Below are 20,901 nucleotides of genomic sequence, written 5' to 3'. Positions count from 1 at the left end.
GGGAGGTGAGATGCTGGCTCCATCAGTAAAATGCTCGCCTAGCAAGCAGGAAGACCTGAATTCAATCTGTCAGGTCCTGTCATGGTGGCACACACTTGCAATCCCAGTCCTCGGTGGGCAGAGACAGGTGGGTCCCTGGGGTCCGCTAGCCAGCCAACTTTGCCTACCCGGTAAGGTCAGGGGTAATGAAAGACCCTGTCTCAAAGGGCAAGATGGGTGCTACATTTGAAACAACAGCCAAGGTTGTCTTCTGGCCTAGATGCACACAGCACGGACCTACACACGCATGCCCGCATGCCGACACACACACACCAACTTTATCTGAGTCATTCCTAACATCTTTGTGTCTTTCAGGCTCTGGCACATTGCAGGGGCTCGATACAAGTGTCCTCTTGTATGGTCAGCAGCCATGGTCATTGGAGGCTGTGACAAGATATGGCAATGGCGACCAGCGTAAGGCAGAATCAGGAAGTTAGTACCTTTGTCTTTTATCTTCTCTGTGACTTTGCTGAGAGTATCTTTTATCTGCTCTGGCTTGGTGACATCCATCTGGAGCACCGAGAGGCGCTCAGAGCAGGTTTTTCTCAGTTCCTCTGCTCCTGGGCCTGCTTCATCCAACACTCCAGCAAACACTGTGAAACCCAGCTTGTCCAGGTACTTGGCCAGAGCATGGCCGAAACCAGAATCAGAACCTGTGAGAGTCAAGACAACACAAGGTGAGATCAAACTGATGCAATAGAAGAGATTGCTTCATGAGGATAACATTACCATGTGGTGTTTATGATGTTCTCCTCCGTGAAGAGAAGGAGCCTGGGAAGTTTCTTTGGTTGGCTGTTAGGAAATAGCTGAAGATGTCAAATATATATATATATATATTTATACATATGCTATATATTTATATATATATAAATATATAAATTTATAAATATAAATATATATTTATATATATAAATATATAGCATATGTATAAATACATATATTTATACATATGCTATTTTTATACATATGCACATAGATACACACACATATATATGATACAGGGTCTCAAACTGTAGCACAAGCTGGCCTTGAACTCCCTCTATAGCCCAGGTTGACCTTGAGCTCATGGCAATCCCCCTGCCTCAGCCTCCCAGATGCTGAGATTATGGGAATGAGTCGCCATGCCAGTCTTGTACTGTTTACCACCTTCACTACAAGGAGTTACTTGTTTCGCTTGTGCGATTTCTTTGTCTAAAGGCTTTGCTGGTTGGAATGAGGATCAGCTGGCTCTGCAAGTGTGGGGAAGGGGACAAAGGGAGAAGGCGGTATAGGCCTGGTGTCTGCAAACGCTGCCCGAGAGGCAGCAGAGGAAACTATGCAGGAAGCCTGAAGCACATTCCTCTCTGATGCTCACACCGATGTGTAAAACGTCACTTCTCTCAGAATTTCACACGAGAGTTTACACAACTTAGTTGGAAAAATATTCTGGACTCTTGAAAAGACGTTGCCTTGTTCTCACAGGTGTGAGACACAAATATCTGGAATTTTCAAGTTGAAGACATCATGGTTAATAAAATCAGCCTCTGGCCCTCATCATGGGAAATACCTAGTAGTTAGCATGTTTATCTGTTGAGACTGTAAGAATCATTTTTCTCTAGTTGAGCCATGTGACCTTCCTGCAAGCTTTGAGGGTTCCCTCTTGTCAGTAGTTTGGGGTTATGGCATCCATGCCAGATTGCCTCCACATTTGTGTTGCACAAAAGAGGATATGAATTACCCTGAGAAGAACTAGCTTCCTTAAAAGCAGGTCACACAGAGACCCAGGCCAGCAGCCAGGGCATCCATGGGCTGAGGGTGAGAACAGGTGTTGGGAGGCAGGATCCTGTTTTGTAGGACTTTATGCTTCTGCTACCATTAGCACAGTGGCTATTTTGGAGCTATGGATCTTAAAGGCCTTGGTTTCCCTCAAGGGCTTGCATTGTTATTGGGCTACCAGTAGGCTCTCTCCAGAAAGAGTTCCATCCTGCCATCCAGAGAGTTGGGCCTAATCCAGCTCTGTGCAATGCTAGCCCTCACCTATCCCAGAGTACTCGTTCCCTTGACAGCAGAGACGGGTGAAAGGAATTTATTTATTTATTTATTCATTTATTTTTAGACAGGCCCTCACACTGTAGCTCAGGCTAGCCAGGATGGTTGGTCTCAAATTCTTGACGATCCTTCCGCCTCAGCCTCCCAAGAGATTACAGGTATGGTGGACAAACCAACTCTCAGATACAGACCCAAGTGAAACGAAAGCGTAGGATACACATGAATGCCCGTAGCTGCATTATTTGTGGTAGCCAACAAAAGGAAACTGACCAAATGCCTCCCCCCCGAGGCATGGGTAAACAGAGGTGGTCTATACATACAAAGGAATAGTACTAATGAACATAAATGGAATGGATACAAGCTAACAGCATGGATAGACCGTGACAACAGTGGCTAGGTGACGGAAGCCAGGGTGCCAGGTAAAGGGGTGTGACGGGTTGACCTTGACCACACTTTCTCAGGGTAGGCATCTTCCTTGGCTGTGCTTTGTACCAGAAGCTCAGGATCTACCTGGTCCAGGAAAGGTCTCAGGGAGAGCCTGGCACTGACTAGGGGTAAGTTACGAACTGAGAAAGGGCAATGACAAAGCGTGCGTAAGGCCTAGGACCCTGGAAAGTAAGCAGGGCAAAGAAGTCCTCACCTCTTCTGTTCTAGGAAGCGACTCACTGCTTTGGTCTTCCCTCCAGCCGGTCACAGTGTCACAGGCCTGTTACTATAGTTTCTTGGAAGGCTGAGACAGGAGCATTGCCCACTCAGGGCCTGCCTGGATAACTTGATGAGATGCTGTCTCAAAATAAAATGTTAGAAAGCGGGCATGGTAGACAGCTTGGTGGTAGAGTGCCTGCCTGGCAAAGTGGCAGCTAGGAAGAGTAAATCTCAACTGGGAAGTTTCCTCCATCAGACTGGCCCATGGACATATCTTCAGAGCATTTTCTTCATTAATGAATGATAAGGGGAGGGTCCAGAACACGGTGGGAAGTATCACCCCTGCCCAGAGGGTCCTGGGTTATACAGAACAGTAGGCTGAGCAAGCTATAGGGAGCAAGCCAATAAGCTTCATTCCCCCATGGCCTCTGCTTCAGTTCATGCTCCAGGTTCCTGTGTTGAATTCTTGCCCTGGCTTCCCTTTATGATGAACTATGACCTGGAAGTGTAAACCAAGTAAACCCTTTCTGCCCCAAGTTTCTTTTGTCGGTGTAAAGAAAGCCAACTATGACAACCCAGTGGCCCTCTCCATAAAACAAGGAATCACCTTCCCCAGAGGAGTCAGAGGAAACTCATGAATGGCTCCTTTGCTCATCCAGGATAGAGTCAGACCCAGAGCTTCCAAATCCCCTCTTTGCCTCATTATTGATTGGTTGACCTACTTGTCCCACTGATAAACTGATAAACTGATAAACAGCCAAATACATCCAACTTTGGTAAGGGCTCTGCCCTTTCCTTGGGTCTTGGTGTACCCTCCCTCTAAGCCTCTAGGTCACCCCTCATGGCCCCTGCTTGAAAGAATGAACTCCCTCCTGCTACTGTCCCTGCCTGATCTGAGTGTCCTTGCAATAACCCTCTCCTAGTTAAAAAAGCACCTTTGGATTGGCCTCTGCATTTTTTTTTTATTATTTCTCTCTGTGTGTGTTAGCATATATCTGTGGTCACGTGTGCCATAGTGTGCATGTGGAGGTCAAGGGACCATTTTGTCAAGTTAGTCCTCCCTTCTATCTTTACATAGGTTCCTGGGTTTGAACTCAGGTAACCTGGCTTAAACCACAAGCACCTTTACTCACTGAGCCATCTCACTGGCCCAACTGGCCAGTGAAATAATTGGCAAGACCACCATGCTCTGCGCTGCGGGAGTGTGGCATTGAGACCAGGTGCTCATCTGCCCTTCCCCCTGCCCGTGTGTGTGGACTCTCAGTGGAAGCTGCCAGGCCCCTGAGCATCATGGGTAAGGATCATTGCCTGGCTCTGTCGTCCACAAGTGAGCCTCATGGAAAGAGTACCAGATCATTTGGAGCCTCCACCTCCTCATGGGGAAAGTAAGGTGCTGGTCAGCCCCCTCTCCTGGGCTCACCCAATCAGTCAGGGGCCCAGCGCCACTCAGAAGTCTTAGCATGTCATAAATGGCTGTGGCCAGCAGGCCCTGCCTCTCACAGTGCTGGAGGCCCTGCTGTGCTGACCCTAAAGGTAGTGGAGAATGATGGCCCAGAGGTCATGCAGGGGTCAGCAGACCTTAGGAGAGCAGAAGGCTGAGTTGCGGAGATAAGATAATCTCTGTGTGCTCCTGAGGCCTACAGTCTAGAGCCAAGCCAGGCCAGGAAGGTCAAAGGTTTCCTCAGAGCTGTGTCCAATGAGATTGCTTCTCAGAACAGCCTTTTCTAAGCGAGATTACAGCATGATCATCCAGTGTCAATGCTTATGGCTGACAGACACCCTGGACGGAGGAGCAGATAACCTTTGTGTCACCAGGTTCCAGAGGGGAAAACTGAGGCAATGAAGGTTCACGCTATCAGCTAGGGACAGCAAAGGTGGCAAAGGTAGTCAAGATGCAGACAGGGCTTTGGATGTCAAACCTGGGGAATGAAATTCTCATATTCATCACAGCAGAGGTCTAAGCACAGACTATGTGGAATGAATGGGCATTTAGGAGGCTTTGGAATATGTGTGCCTGAATGGCAAGGAGGGGTCCTTTCTCTTTTTTTTTTTTTTTAACTAAACTGGGTTACACAGAGCCATTTTCACATAAGTATATGATGGTCTTTGACCATACCCTCTCATTCCCAAGTACCCTCCCTCTTCTTGCCCTTCTAGGGTCTCATGAGTCCCATTGGTTTCCTAGGTAATTCCATATCTACTCTCATGTTGTCTGTGCATATATGATCTTACAAATCCTAGGCTGTACAAACAAGAGAAAGCATGTGATTCTCTCTCTCTCTCTCTCTCTCTCTCTCTCTCTGTGTGTGTGTGTGTGTGTGTGTGTGTGTGTGTGTGTGTGTGTGTGTGTGTGTAAGAAAAAGAGAGAAAGAGTGTGTGCACACTCACATAGAGGCCAGAGGTCACTGACTGGTATCTTTCTCTATCACTCTCCTCCTTGTTTGTTTTCAGAGACACCCTCTCTCCGAACCTAGAGCTCACCAAGTTGGACAGACTGGCTGGCCAGTAAGCCCCACGCATCTGCCTGTCTTCACCTCCCCAGGGCTGACTGCTGCAGCTTTTGCACATGCGTGCTGGGGATCAAACTTAGGTCCTTGTGCTGGGCAGCAAGCACATTACTGCTTTGCCATCGCCCCAGCCCCAGTCTGTGATTTAATTCGCTCAGTCTGAGCATCTCTAGACGTATCCATTTTCCTGCTAATGAAATAATGCCATTCTTTGTGGCTGTAAAAGCTTCCATTGTGTGTATATACCACATCTTCCTTGCCCACTCCTCTGTTGTTGGACACCTAGATAGGACACCTAGCCATAACTTGGCTACTGTGAAGAATGGGATCATTATCACCATTGCTGACCATGCCTGACTCATAAAGAGGGATCAACAGCTCAGCAGATAGTGTGGAATCAGGCGGCCACCTCAGCCGAGGGCTGGGAAATGCTGAGGTCTCTGTGATATTCTTTGCAATCCTTCTGTCGCAAGTGGCTTAGATATCCATCATCTCAGAACAAACACTGAGTGCTAGAGTCCTGTTTGGGCATGAGTAAAGTACAGTCCTCAAATGTAAAAATTATCATGAAAAAACACTGCTGAAAAGCTAGGCATGCGGGTGCACAGCTGTAATCCTGGCATTCAGGGGGCAGAAGCCAGAGGATCTCAGCAAGTTCTAGGCCAGCCAGTGCGACTTCCGAGGACCCCACCTTACAGGGAGAAAGAAAAGGAAGAAGAGAGGGAAACACAGGGGGCGGAGGAACAGTTGATGTGCCTGGCATAAGCATGTAAATTATCAGGAATCTTTAAGTGGTGCCACAGACCTGTTACCCTAGCTACTGTGGAGAAGGGCAGAAAGACTGAAAGTGCAAGACCTACCGAACCAGCTCAACGGCAGTCTGTCTAAAAATGGAAGGAAGAAGGAAGGAAGGGAGGGAGGGAGGAATGGAGGGAGGAAAAGAGGGAGGGAGGGAGGGAGGAAGGTAAGGAGGGAGGAAGGAGGAAAAAGAGGAAGGATAAAGGAAAAAAGGAAGGGAAGAAGAAAGGGAGAGAAAGAGGGAGAGATAGAGGGAGGGACAGAGGGAGGGAAGGAGGGAGAGAGGGAAGCTGAGGATATTGCCCAGTGGTAGACCAGTTGCCTAGCATGCCCAAGGCTGTATATTCAATGTCCAGGACAGGGAAAGAAAGGAAGGAAAAAAAGTAAGAGAAAGGGGAAAAAAGACAAAATCTTTTGTGTAAATCTTTACAAGCAAAAAGTGTCAATCAAAACCTAAAATGAAATTGTCCCAAATGTGATTTCTGAATCTTTGGGTGTTTTCCTCCTTAGGCTTTTCAGTTCTCCGCTGTTTTACCATAACTGTTACACTTAAACTTCCTGCGTGATCAAAATACACTCTGTGCATGTATGAAATCCTCAGTGAAGTCATAAAAATATTATAGTAATGAAAATATTTTATTTCTAGCTTCATTGGTGCAATTGAAATAAAATTGTAGCCTGTATGTTTCTTGTTTATGACAACAGATGATCTCCTGAAATAATGTGTTAATTATAAACTAAGTTATAGTTGGTGTAAAATAACTGCCTCAGAAAGGCACTATGTGCTTCCTCATCATCTCATTGTTCTTCACATAGCTTGTAAGAGTCAGAAGTGCCAACACACACAAACACACAAATACACACCACACACACAGATACATACACACACAGACGCACACACACACTCACACACACTCACACACATTCTCAAGCATACACATACACACCACACACACACATACATAAACTCACACAGACATACACACAGACACACCACACAAACACACACTCACACTCACATACATGCACGCTCACACACCACACACAGACACTTCATACACATACACACAGGCACACACACTCGCAGATCATGTAATCTCCATCTTTCAATTTGAAATAACTGTCGAGTGTTGCTTGTTTGTCTTACATTCTGTCGGCACACCTTGACCTGGTGTCGTTTGTAGTCAAGATGATGAAAAGAGTTTTCACCCTATCTTTGTTCTGCGGCAAACATACTTAGCTCATTCGCACAGTCCCAGGTTTTCTTTTTATAGTTTGCAAATTAAAGAATGTTGCCAAGTAACACTGTTTCCAGCTCTGACTTACTTTTTAAATAACTTTTAAAAATAGATTTTAATTAAAATACAATTGCATCACTTCATCCCTTCCCTTCCTCCCTCCAGCCCCTCTCAAGTCCTTCCCTCCAACGCCTTCCAAGCTCCCCCCTCCCTCCCAGGGATAAGCCCCTGCCCAACTATCTGTCCAACACAAAATGGCCAAGTAACAGTTTTTATTAGGTCTTTGAGAATTTCGTATGATTTTGATGATAGTCACTCGTTTCGTATTCCTTCTGGATCTACTCTCCCTCCCCTGCCCACCCCACTTCCTGTCCTTTTCTCTTCTTTTTTTTTTTTTAACCCATTAAGTACTGTAGGACGTGGTGCTGCCCCCTGCAGCACTGCTGACCCACTTTGAACCACACCCTTAAACAAAACTGACTCTCCCTCTTTGGGCGTCTATAATTACTAATAACTTCTTTTTTTTTCTAAGATTTATTTATTCATTACATATTCAATGTTGTGTCTGCATGTGCACCTGCATGCCAGAAGAGGGCACCACATCTCATTATAGACGGTTGTGAGCCCCCATGTGGTTGCTGGGAATTGAACTCAGGACCTTTGGAAGGGCAGTTCAGCGTTCTTAACCTCTGAGCCATCTCTCCAGTCCCCATGATAACTTCTTATCTAAAGCATGGGGCTTTGTCCCCACCTGCCCTACCCTGTGCTACGATTTTGTCCTTTCAGGTGTATACATTTATACCACAGGTTAAACTGTAGCTTGTAAAATGATAAAATGGCCAATCAGAACAGTGTCAATCCTACTGCTTATCCAAAATCATATTGCTCTTCATCCTAAATTCTATCCCTTAGCTGTTTTGGATACCAGAACAAAACAAAACAAAACCAGTTAATGAAGCCTTGCATAAGTGAAAATGGTGTGAGCTCAGTTCTGTAGCAGCCCACGCCTGCTGCTTCTTTGTGTATGTAATTTCTTTCAGTATCTGACTCATTACATTCTTCCCTGACTGTGTTCCTTTAGCTTTGTGTGTGTGTGTGTGTGTGCTTTTTTAAATTTAATTTCTGAGACTTTACATAAATACACACACACAGGAACATAACAATAATAATTAAAGAAGAATAACTTTGCCTAGTCATGAGTTTGAGAAAGGAAGACACAGGGACACACAGTAGGAGTTGGGCAGGGATGAAAATTATGTAAATATAACATGAACCTAGGAAATTCTCAAGTATTTTTTTTTAAGACAGACAGAAGAATTTATCCAGTTTCAAAATGTATTTATGCTACTGCCACATGTGGGCGCTGTATGGGCCCGTAAATAGGCACATACCTACCATGCAGTGTTGAACCAAGTGTTTAGTTTAGCCAAAGGCTACATGGTACTGGCTTGGGAGTTCTTGGGGCCAGGATTCTTGAATGAAATGCTTGCACCTTATGGATATGGGAGTGCGGGTTGAGATGTAAGCTTTTAGGGTTCCTTAGGAACTGCTTCCAAAGAAAAGAATGTGAAAGCCTGGGAATGGCCCAACACCATGAAAACACTAAGTAACAAGCCCTCGTGAGTAGTAACAGCAAGCACAATGAGAGATATGTCAGAATTTTTCCAGCATAATTTTTTCCTCTCCTGGTTCACCCTGATTATGTGTCCTTGTAGTAGAGAGCAGTGTGAATTGGCAACTACTTTCTATATTAGCATTGTACAAAACAGTTCTACATAGTTCCATGTCATCTTTGGAACCCTAATTGCTAGGAAAAAAAATTTTCTCAGAATTACCATATGACCTGGAGTTCAGTGCTGGAGCACCTTCCCTGAATTTGTGATATCCTGAGTTCCATCCCCAGCACTAGAGCCCAGTACACTAAGAAAAATGATGAAAGCCTGGTTTCTGGAGCCCAAATGGTTGGGTTTGAATCCCATCTATGCCAAGCACCTGCTGTTTTACCTATACAAGTCCCCTATATATTAGAATATATAATATTATTATATTATTTATATTATATTATATATATTCCAACATATATATATGTTATTCTAACATATATAAAACATATTAACATTCTACCATATATAATATAATATAATATATGTGATATATATAATATCCCAGGCTGAGCTTTCATTTGCTTTTTCCAGCTTCTGGAACAACGGTTTATATTTTGACTGTCAGATTGTCACAGTCAGGCAGAGTATGGTTGGAAAATGTGCAAGTATGAGGAGCTGAATTTCACCCACAGGACCCACATAGAAGACCTGGGGGTTAGAGCCAGGCATGGCGGTTCACATTGCTAATCTCAGCACTTGGGAGGTTTGTGGCCAGTGTGGGCTAAATAGTGAGTTATAGGTCAACCTACACTTCAGAGTAAGATTCTGTCTCGACAAACAAAAAAACCTGGTGTGTTGTGCACATTTACTATCTTAGCACTAGGGAGTAGGAGACAGGCAGATCCTTGGGGCTTGCTGGCCAGTTGACCTAGCCTAGTTCCAGACCAGTGAGAAACCCTTACCAAAGAGAGAGAGGGAGACAGAAAGACAGAGAGGAAAGAAAGAAACAAGAAACGTTCAGGAACTTGGCTCTGTCCCTAAACTTGGCTCTGATCCCGTTTGTTACCAACGTCATCTCCAACCAGCAGAGCCTACAGGCAGCTGCTTCCGGGACACCAAGACACTTTCTGCTAGAAAACTCTGCATCTAGTGGAGGCATGGAAGAATAGAAGCCGAAGACCTACTGTGTGTCAGCAAGAAACTGTACTCCGAACACATTTCACCTGATTCACAGTCTACTTTGCAAACATTTCAAAAACTCTGGATCAGAAGATTTCACACACGTACACACAAATACACATATACATACACAGAGAGAGATCGAGAGAGGCTGGGAGAGAGAGGGAGGGAGGTGCCTATCAAAGATGTGCCCTATTTCATCACAGAAGGGCCAATCCTTAGCTGGCCTGAAAATTCCCTGTGGCCACCACTCCCACCCCCAGCTGCAAACAAAGCACTGTTTCCAATCACCAGCTTTTCTCTGCTCTTTGCTCCATGACCTGTCCTGTTGTGAGCACTTTTGAAGTGGGGCCCCTGGAATGCATGTCCACTTTACTAAGGACGGCTACTGGGAGTTGTTCATGCGGTTGGAAGTCTGTGGGAAGCGAGGAAAAAACGTTTCTCTCCCTTTAGTTTAAGACTTGGGCAATCGGTGTGATTGCCGCCCTTGTGTTGACACACTCATGTTCCCCACTATGTAGGTTAAGTGATCCTAAGATGACAGATAATAACTAAAATACCAGTGAGACTTCCCTAAGGCCCAGCCTGGACCTAGCTCTTGGTCTAGGAAGCGCTTCTCGACACCCACTTCTCTTGTTTGTAACACTCTGCAGAGACGCTAACTCCTGGCTGATGAGCTGGCTCCATGGATAAAGGCTTGTGCCACCAAAGCCTGGCAGCCGGAGTTCCATCCCCGGGACCCACATGTTGGGAAGAGAGAACCACTCCCTGAGAGTTGTCCTCTGACGGTCACATAGCACAGTGCCACAACCCCCCCCCACGTGTACACACACACACACACACACACACACACACACACACACACACTGTAGATTAGTGAGAGTACCACTTGAAAACAGCTACAGTTTCATGTCTAATGAAAACAAATGGTCCTATTCCTGTGGCTGTCCAGGTCCTCCATGGACCCTAAAGTCCCCAGATGGTCCATGTCTGTTATAGGAAATGTTTTACGCCACATACACCCCAGACACCTCCTCCTGTGTATTTTAACTCATCTCTCTACAACATTCTAAAAATGGAAAAGCCTTGTAAATTATCGTTACACCGTATAAGTGAAAGAACAACAGCAAAAGAAGAAAGCCCGAATGGAACACACCCTACCTCTTTCCAGTATTTTCAGTCTGAAGTCAGTCTGTGGTATATGTAAGTCAACTGGACAGAGTCATCTTGACACCTGGTCACTGTGAAACTCTACAGTGCCCCTCGGGCACATTTGTGAAGCAACACAGAGCTAATGTGGGAATGGTGAGGTCACCAGGAAAGGAGGTCACTCAGTTAACCACATCCAAAGTCATATGAGCTGTTTCATGCCTGAGCTGTTAGCATGAGGTAGCTCTTTGTTTCAAGACATAGATTTTTAGGGCAGGCAAGATGGCTCACTTCAGTAAAGGTGCTTGCAACCAAACCTGATGACTTAAATTCTATCCCTGGGACCCACAGGGTGGAGGGAGAGAACTGACTCTCCCAAGCTGTCTTCTGACCGCCACATACATGCCAGAGCAGGCATGTTCACTACAACACACACATACATACTTATATCATATTATATTACACTATAAATTTATATTATAAACTTTATATATAGGTAAATTAAGACTTTTGAAATAGATTTTTTTACTTAGGACAACTTTAGGTTTATAGAAAGATTTAGAAGGCTATACAGAGTGGCCATATATGTCACATATAATTTCCCATCACTAACATCTCGCTGAAACCTACCATGAAACAATTCATCTCCATCATGATAGACATTTAAAAAGCAAGATTATACACGAGTGCCCAGGACACAGATTGGATTGGAAAGGAAAGGGGTTGTAGAAAAGGAAATCAGCAGGAGTTGTGGGAAATTCAGGTCGCTCCATGAGAACAGAGAGACAGGTTGTTAGCTTCTGGGGGTGTCTGGGTGCATTGGTTATGAGGATGTGACTCCTGCCCTCCACTCACTCTCTTCTTTGTGGCTAAAGGTGATTTTCCAGTGTCAGATGCAGAGCAGTGGCCAGACTCCCTCCTGATACTGTAGGGACATACATTTATTTATTTGTTTGTTTGTTTATTTATTTATTTATATGCCATAAAAGGAGTAAGAGGCAAATAAGAAGAAAGTGTTGCAATTAACTAAATTCTTTAATTCGTTCATTTTCTCTCTCTATACTCTCCCCATTCTCTCTCTTTCCTCTCTGTGTCTGTCTCAGTCTCTTTCTGTCTCTGTCTGTCTGTGTTCCTGTGTGTAAACATGGGATGAGGGTGTATATGCACGTAGAGACCAGAGGTCAATGCCAGACACTGCACTCGGGGAGGCAGAGGCAGTTGAGTCAAGATGAGTTCAAGGCCAGCCTGATCTACAAAGCAAGTCCAGGCCAGCCAAGGCCACATAAAGAAACCCTGTCTCAAAACAACAAACAAATAAAATAAAAGCTTAATGTGTGTTCTCTCCTGACCCCTCACTCTCACAAGCAATATTATCAGTCTCAAAACCCAGGTGTATCAGAGTGTCAGGGTACCTTCTCCACAGGGCCCCCCCAAAATTAACTAGAGGAGGGAAGGAGGCTGCTGGGGGGTCTCACAAAAGAACAAAAGATAAACACCAGGACCCTCGGGTGTGTTATTCATTAAAAGCTTGGTGTGAACTTTCCCCAACCCCCACCTGTGTTCTCTTAGCAGTTTTAAGGACAGGTCTCACTGAAAGTCTGGATGTTTCTGGATAATAGGATTATCAAAGGACTGCTACAATCCCTTGATGAACCAGTTCTGTGAGGCCAGGATGTGGACACAGAAGGAAAAGATGTTTTGAAGCTGTTTTGTCATTAAATTGGCCTCTGCCGGCCGTTGTGAATCAAGTTGCCCTATGCATTTTTGCATAACCCCTGATACAGGCACCAAAGAGAGTAAGGACCTTGCTGTAGGATCTAGCCTTCTGGGATCCAGCCTGCTGTACAGTGGGAACCTGTATTCCAGTGGCCATCGACCTTCCTGACGCTGTGACCCTTTAATACAGTGCCTCATGATGTTGGTGACCTCCAACCATAAAATCATTTTTGTTGCTGCCTCATAACTGTAATTTTGCCACTGTTATGGATTGTAATGTAAATATCTGTCTTTCCCATGGTCTTAGGTGACCCCTGTGGAAGGGTCATTTGACACCCAAATGGGTCATGAACCACAGGTTGAGAGCCACTGCTGTGCTCTATTGGTTGAATAGCCAGCCGCCAGAGCAATCCCCACTTCAGACACTGGACTCAGCCTTACTTTTAAGGCTCAGGGATGAGCAACTCCATGCTTGACAGCCCATCCTCAGGAAATTCTCTGTGGTTCAGATCAAAAGGCGGTGTCTGAATAGTCATGGCGACACCTAGGGATCTCCTGACCCCTGCTTATGGTGATTTGTTCACCAATGTCTGTGGAGCTCTGCATGCCAGATACTATGCTAGATCCTGGGATTATACAAGTCAGGAAGGTGTGACCTCTACATGCATTCATTGACTCTGCCTGCAATAAAAAAATCATACCGTCAGGTGGATTGAACAACAGAAATCCACTCTTCATAGTCCTGGAGAACAAACAAAAGTCTGAGTGGAGGTGCCAGTATGATTAAGTTTTGGCATGGGTTCTCTTCTCACCCTGGAGATGACAACCTCCTCAAAAATGGAAGACAGATGGAAAAAGAGCAAGCTCTTGCTGGCGTCCATCTTCTTAAAAAGGGCACGAATGCTATGCTAGGGCTCCACCATTATCCCATCTCTAAAATTAACCCCCTCTCAGAGCTCCATCTTCTTGAGTCACAGAACTAGGTCTCAGGCCTCAAGGGGGAATTCCCGAACCCTGGGGTCACAAGGGCCCTCCACCACTCCTGGTGTTGTAGTTTGAACATTAAATGTCTACCATTTGCTTATGAGTTTGAGCACTTGGTTCCCAACTGGTTGGCACTGTTTTAGGATGTAGAGCCTTGATGCAGAAAAATGGGTCACCAGGAATGGGCTCTGAGATTTTATCTGGTCCCACTTCCTGTCTTCTTGATTAGGGATACGATGTGACCTGCTGGCTCTAGCTCCTGATGTCATGCCTCCTCCACTCTGCTGATACACTCTGTCTTCATTGTCAGTCACTGTTATTTTTCACTCGGGATGATGACAAGTGGTGAGAAGCCAATAATCCCTTCTGTATATTATGCAAGAGGCAGGTCAGCCTCAACCTGTCAGAAACCCAGCTTCCTGCAGCTTGTCCCTGCCTTGGATATTTGAGGATCTGGCTCCTTCTCATAAAGTTTAGGTCCCTCTTATCTTGACCTTCTGATGCCCATGGCATTGTGGACTACTTCCATTAACTTCAGTACTTGCCATGGAGCCAAGACCTATGTTCCTAAGAGAGAAATTTCTTAGAAAAAAGGTTAGATTAATGAATAGCTCAACCAACGGTCAGGGTAATGATCCTCTGTCCTGACATTAGCAAGACACTTAGGCAGTCAAGGATCATCAACCTTTCATGGAAAGATAGCAGACACTGCTTGATGCTCAAGTTGGCTGCCCGTCAGAGCCTCTGTCATAAATAAAGTCAAACCAGACAACTTATAACAAGTTTAATAAAGAACGCAGGAGGAGGAGACAGAAGAACGGAGAAGGAAGGAGAGTGGGGGGAAAGGAGGGTGGAAGAGCAGGGAAAGAGGAAGAAGAGGAGGAGGGCCTTCAATGCCTCCTGTGAAGAAAAAAAAAGCCCTGGGTTTGAGCCCCATCACCATGTAACCAGGCATGTGGGTACACAACTATAGACCAAGCCCTTGAGAAGCCAAGAGGATTTGAGAATCAGAAGTTCAATTATCCTTGACTACATAGCAAGTTTGAGGTCGGTCCTGGCTATACAAGACCCTGTCTCAACAGCAACAGCAAAGTCAGGAGAGGTAAGAGGACAGCAGAAAATCTGGGGGAAGTACATGCTGTCAGGTTCTCTTTTCGAACTCCTGCAGAGACAACAGGAGGAACCCAGAGAAACTTCAGTGTCACCTCCAGGGAAGAAACCTTTTAGCGGTTGTTCTCAACCTTCCTAATGCTGCAGCCCTTTCCTCATGTTGTGGTGACCCCCAACCATGAAACCATTTTCATTGCCACATCATAACTGAAATTTTGCTACTATTATGCATAATAATGTAAATATCTGTGTTTTCCCATGGTCTTTTGGGGGTCGACACTGACGAGTTGAGAACCGCTGCTATAGGATGATAGAGGGGAGGGATAAGCGTTCCGAGTTTCTTGGTCCTCCCTCTTCACAGTCTAGAGTCAAACGTTCCACATGCTTCCAACTGGCAGAGGCCAACCTCAGATATAGACAGCAGGGTGGAAAAGACAACACAGATGTATGACTATGGCATGTATATGCCCATAGCCAACACATCTGCCCAAAATCTAGCCCTCAACCCACAAAAATACACATGCACACTTCTGGTAACAGAGCCCTGTTACTTCCTGGGAGGAGGCGCTGTAAGTTTAACTGTATCTTTCGATACTTGAGAATGTGACCTTGTGTGGGAACAGAGTAGTTGTTAACATAACTGAGGGAGAAAAGGGTTAATTTGGTTTATACTTCTATATCACAGTTTATCACTGAGGGAAGCTGTACTGCAAATGAGTGGGTCCTTGCTCTAATATGTCAGGTATCTGTATAAGAAAAAAAAAAAAAAAGAATGGTGTCTGTGGATATGTCTCTGTTGGCCATTTGTGTATCGTGCACAGAGCCCTGGTTTCTATCCTGAACACCAAACAAATGGTGTGGCTTCATACTCCTGCAACCCTACTACTCAGAGGGGTAGAAGCAGGAGGGCCAAAAGTTCAAGATCATCCTTAGCTACATAGAAAATTCAAAGCCAGCTTGGTCTACATGAGACCTTGTCTCCACAAAAGACAAAAGAAAGTAAGGAGAGAGAAAGAGAGAAGAGAGACAGAGACAGAGAGAGACAGAGATGAGACAGAGAGAATGGAACTTTGCACCCAGTCCCGTGGGGAAAATGGCCCAAAGCAAAGCAGAGGTAGAAACTGAACAGCTGCAGTTGTAAGTGATGGGTCATGAGGACTAGCACAAACTGGCACTGGCAAGAAAGGCTTCCTGTCTGCAGCTTTCAGAGGGCATGTGGCCCTGCCAATAACTTAATTTCAGGTGTTCTGCCCCTGGGACTCTGAGAAGAATTCTTGTTGTCTTAAGCCAGCTATTTGGGGTACAGGCTAGCCAGTTCCAGTCTCAAAGGCAGAGATCCAAGTTACTCTAAAATCCAAAAGTTCTCAAATACCAACATAAAGTCACGAGTGGAAAATGCCGCTCTTGACTTTATGTGGCAGATGGCAGCCTGGACACAGGTGCACAATGAATACATCATTGTACAAAACTGCCTTCAGGCTGTGTTTCTGGCAGATATGAAAAATAAATTATTTTCTTATTTGAACTTAGTACCACCCCAAAGCTATCTCATTGTGTATACACAAATATTCTGAAATCATCTTTTGATAAAGGACACCCATTGTAGAGTTTATTACAGACGCAACCCTAGGGGATGAATTGAGACCTTACCTTTCCCTACTGCATGGAGTCTTGGCGGGCCAGCGCACCCCATGCAAGTTAAGGGAATGGGATGATTTTTGGTAGGTTATGAACTTTGAGCATAAAAATTAGAGAGGTAGCTAGGACCTCAATTCAGGCCCTAGCTTTGCCACTTACTGGCCCAATGGGAGTTGGATGAGCCCACTGATTCCCTACAGACATACATTGAAGTATGTATGAGGCACTGGGCTCCTCAGCTGGGTTTCTGAACAGGTAGAACTCAAAGGTGATGGCAAGCTGGAACCCACTGGCAGTTCTTCTTACTATAATCTCTCACCAATATTGTGGATTCTTGAAGTTCCCTTTGTACTGTCCTGGGGATGGCGATTGTTCTCCCTATGCAATTGCCTGCCTCTAAGGGCAGACAGCATCTTCTACCGTTTGCAAAAGCTGATGCCAAAGAAGAAAACAGAGGGGCAAAGAGATCCTGCCCTGGCTTCCCAGGGTGAGTAAGAATCCAAAACTTAACATGTCCTCTCCAGACCCACCCTTATCACATGAGGACATACGCTGGTCACTTCTCCCGGGATCAGCCCCATGAGAATTTCCTCAACAGACAACTGCCCACAGTGATGCCATTAAGTCACAAATACAACTTGATCCTTGATTATGTTGCTCCAAGGGTATTTCTTAAGCATATTTTTTATACTTGGCACTGTGTGTCCCAGGCACTGAGGGTACACTGTGAGCCTACCCCAGGCCTTGGCAAGGCAAGATGAAGAGCATAAGAAGGCTCAGCCAAACTACCTGGGCTTAGAAGCCAGCAGGGGAGAATAATTAGCTAGACACACTCTCAAAGGTCCCCTCTCCAAGGTACAGATGAATAGAGACTCCAGATTGTTATTTAAGTTGTGCCAGGCCACACCCCTGGTGTAGGTGGCAGAGCTGTTAAACTAGAACTCCGTGACTCCAAAGTACATGTCCTTTGTGCTGTAGTAGATCATCCATTATCACCTGTAAAGTTTCCTGACCACTCAGATGTCACTGCATGCCAGGGCATTCATTTCTGCATGCCTGTGTTAAGTCGGTGCCCAGTTCTGAATAGCTACTATGTGTCAGGAAGTGTCATAATTAGCATTAACTGCCAACCTGACAGTCTAGAATCCTTTCCCCCACAAAGTCTCTGTTGGGGATGTATGAGTGCCCAGTCCATTATGAGCAGCATGATTCCCTAAGCAGGTGGTCCTGAGCTCTGGGAAGAAACTAGCCGAGCATAAGCCTTAGTGAGCCAGAGAGAAAGCCCATAAGCAGCATTCCTCCATGGTTTTTGCTTCACATTTCTGCCTTAAATTCCTGCCCTGACTCCTCGGTGATGGGCTATTTGTGACCTGGGAGCTTAAGCCACATAAACCTTTTCCTCACCAAAACAAACAGGACGGGTATGGAAAGGGAAAAGGCAAGGAGGGGCTTGACACTGAGAGACAAGGATGCTTGTTCGAGAAGGTGACACTTAAGCCATTAGGTCTCCACTAGCAATGATCTGGAGACATTGTGATTGTCTGAAGACTTTTTTGACCATCTCTGCTGGGGAGGAGGGTGCTCCTGGTCTCCACTGAGTCCAATTAAAGGGTGCTGTGAACAGGCTCAAGGGAGAAGCATTTTCTAGCTCGAAATAGCCCTAGTGCCAAGATTGAGAAAGCCTCATTTTGACAAAGATAAGAAGGTGAAGAAGCCAGCACTCTAAGGGATGAGGAAAGGAGCAGTACGCACTGGCTTGAGAGCCAGGGCCTCGAGCCAATGAGGTTGCCCTTGGAAATGGCAAACCCAAATGAAAGGCATGAGGAATTGAGCAATAAGGAAGCCTTTCTGATCTTAGATACTTTCTAAGTGTCTAAGTAGACACTGTATTACTCTACATAGAATGTGTTAAAGAGGCAACTATGGGATTCCAAAGACCAAGGGGGAAATCTGAGGAAGGTTTGAGTAGACCAAAAACAATGAAGGTGGAAAGCAGAAGGTGGCCCCAGATGCATTCTGGGGGTAATGGGTACACCAGAGGAATAAACTAACAGGGACTGAAGGTAACTGGGTGGCAGCTCCCACTTGGGAACCCTAATATAGGAAACCCTAATCACAAGCCACATGAGGGAACATCTTAGCTTCTTTTCCTGTTGCTGCATGTGTGCAGTCATTTGAATGTAAAATGCGCCCCCCCATAGGCTCCAGTGTTTGAATGTTTGGTCCCCAGTTAGCGGTACTGTTTGGAGAGGTTTAGGGGGTTGCTGGAGGAAGCATGTCACCGTCGGCAGGCTTTGACAGCTTAAAGCCTCACTCTACTTCCAGTCTGCCCTCTGCTTCACGCTCACAGAGGAGGTGGGAGCTCTCTCTCTCCACTCCTCGCTCCAGCCACATGTCTGCCGCTTGCTACCATGCCTCCCCACCAGGATGAACTCTAACCTTCCGGTTAGAGTCCAGTTCCACAGTAACACCAACTAATATACTGTAGCAAAAATACATCAGCAAAAGCGAGCTGGAGAAAGAAGGGCTGATTGTGGCTCATAGTTCCAGGGTAGTTTAGCACAATAATATCAAGGCAGTAGGAGCCTGAAGCCACCAGTCACATGACCTCCATGGACAAGAAACAGGAAGTAATGAACATGCCCTGTGCTCAGCCTGGGTTCTTCTTTTTATACAGTCCAAGATGACCTGCCAAGATGAACCCCCAAAAGCCCATCTGCCAGGTAATTCTAGATGTATCAAATTGACAGTTAATGCTGGCCACAACAGGGAGGGCATCAAGTCAGGATGCCCTGTCTCAAGGGTGACTAGCTGGGCCTACCCAGTGAAATTGGCTATGCATACGGGGTTAGTGAGAAAAGTGGATTATACAGGGCTTTGAGCACGATGTTGTGTATACAGGTCTAGTGTTATCTTGAATTCCTACCATGGATTTGCAAAACACAACAATAATGAGGAGGTCCCATCTTTAAGATCTTTCCAGATCAGGAAAAGTGCAGTTCTAGGAATGGGTACCCAAGCACAAGAGAACTTAAACGCCACCCCCCTCATAGTGAGTCTAACACAGTGGTGCTCAACCTTCCTACTGCTGCTGACCCAACCATAAAATTGTTTTGTAGCTACTTGATAACTGTAATTTTGCTACTGTTATGAATTCTAATGTAAATATCTGATGCACGGGGCATATGGTACGTGGCCCCTAAAGGGGCCGTGACCCACAGGTTGAGAACTTCTGGTTTGACACATGGTGAGGATTGATGCCCAGTAGCTTTGAACTGTCTCCAGGTGACCACAGTACACTCAGTGGTCCACTGTGGGCTGAGAGGCTCCTTTCATGTAGTTACAGAGGAGAGATCCCTTTTTTGTGACTGCTTAAAATTCTGTCTCTTGCTGTAGCTCTTGGCTGGATTCTGTCAAAACAATAAGCTGTTCAGAGCCTTGTGTGTTGTGCAGTTCAGTCCTTCCTTCCATTCTCAGACTTTCTTGTTTGTAGCAGTGCCAATCTCTAGAGAAGCCACATGGTTTCAACCCACCTTCCATCTTCTATTCACTATTCTCTCTCTCTCTCTCTCCATCCTAGGGTTTCACTCTGCAGCCCAGACTATCTTGAACTACTCTAATTCTGGGTGACCTTAGACCATAAGCAGTCCTCTCTTATAATGGGATTATGGGCATGAGCCACCACACCCAACTTGTGAACTTTCTTTCCCAGTGCCCTGTGCCAAGAGTACTCATCTGTTGCAGAGTCTGACCTATTCTTTGAGGTCAGTTGGTTTCCACTTTCTTTGTTATGTGTGGATGCCCATCCTGAGATTGCTTTATTCCTGGCTCCTGGGGCTATAACGATCCATGTGCATGCCATGGCCCCTGGTCTACAGGGCTTGTACTGTAGGTCAAATCACTTCAAAGTTGAGATCACCTTGTGCTTTGTATGAGGACCACTCTGTGCCATTGTAGGAGGTTCCGGCAATGGTCCAGTCCTATCACTAGATGTGGCATGTCTCCATGCTTCTCAATTCTAACCACACATTACCAAATATTTCCTTGGGAGCCAAACTTCCCCAGGTCCATAACAAGTGCTCAAGAGGAGCTCTAAGCAGGTGGTGAGTGAGTGAACCAGAAATGCTCTAACTGACCTTGGCAGGGAAAGCATGGCCAAGAACAAGAGGATACCCTTCTCAGCCCAGAAAATAGCTGGCATTTTTATTCTTTTGGTCTCTGTGTCTCTCTACCTCTCTGGATTTCTGTCTGGCTCTCTGGTTCTCT

General features: G+C 45.6%; 1 protein-coding gene across 2 annotated transcripts in view; it reads right to left on the bottom strand.

The window, feature by feature from the left end:
- Hsd17b2 (hydroxysteroid 17-beta dehydrogenase 2) overlaps positions 1-20,901 on the bottom strand; it is a 56,840-nt gene that overhangs the window by 26,108 nt on the left and 9,831 nt on the right. For both annotated transcript variants that reach the window (XM_055621314.1, XM_055621313.1), the window contains exon 2: positions 480-692. In XM_055621314.1, coding sequence (XP_055477289.1) covers positions 480-692 — 213 coding nt within the window. The remainder of the gene's footprint in view (positions 1-479; positions 693-20,901) is intronic.

The sequence above is a fragment of the Psammomys obesus genome, unplaced genomic scaffold (assembly GCF_907164565.1).
Source record: "Psammomys obesus unplaced genomic scaffold, mPsaObe1.curated_primary_1811, whole genome shotgun sequence".
In the NCBI taxonomy this organism is placed as follows: Eukaryota; Metazoa; Chordata; class Mammalia; order Rodentia; family Muridae; genus Psammomys; species Psammomys obesus.
This window is presented reverse-complemented; position numbering and strand designations above follow the sequence as displayed.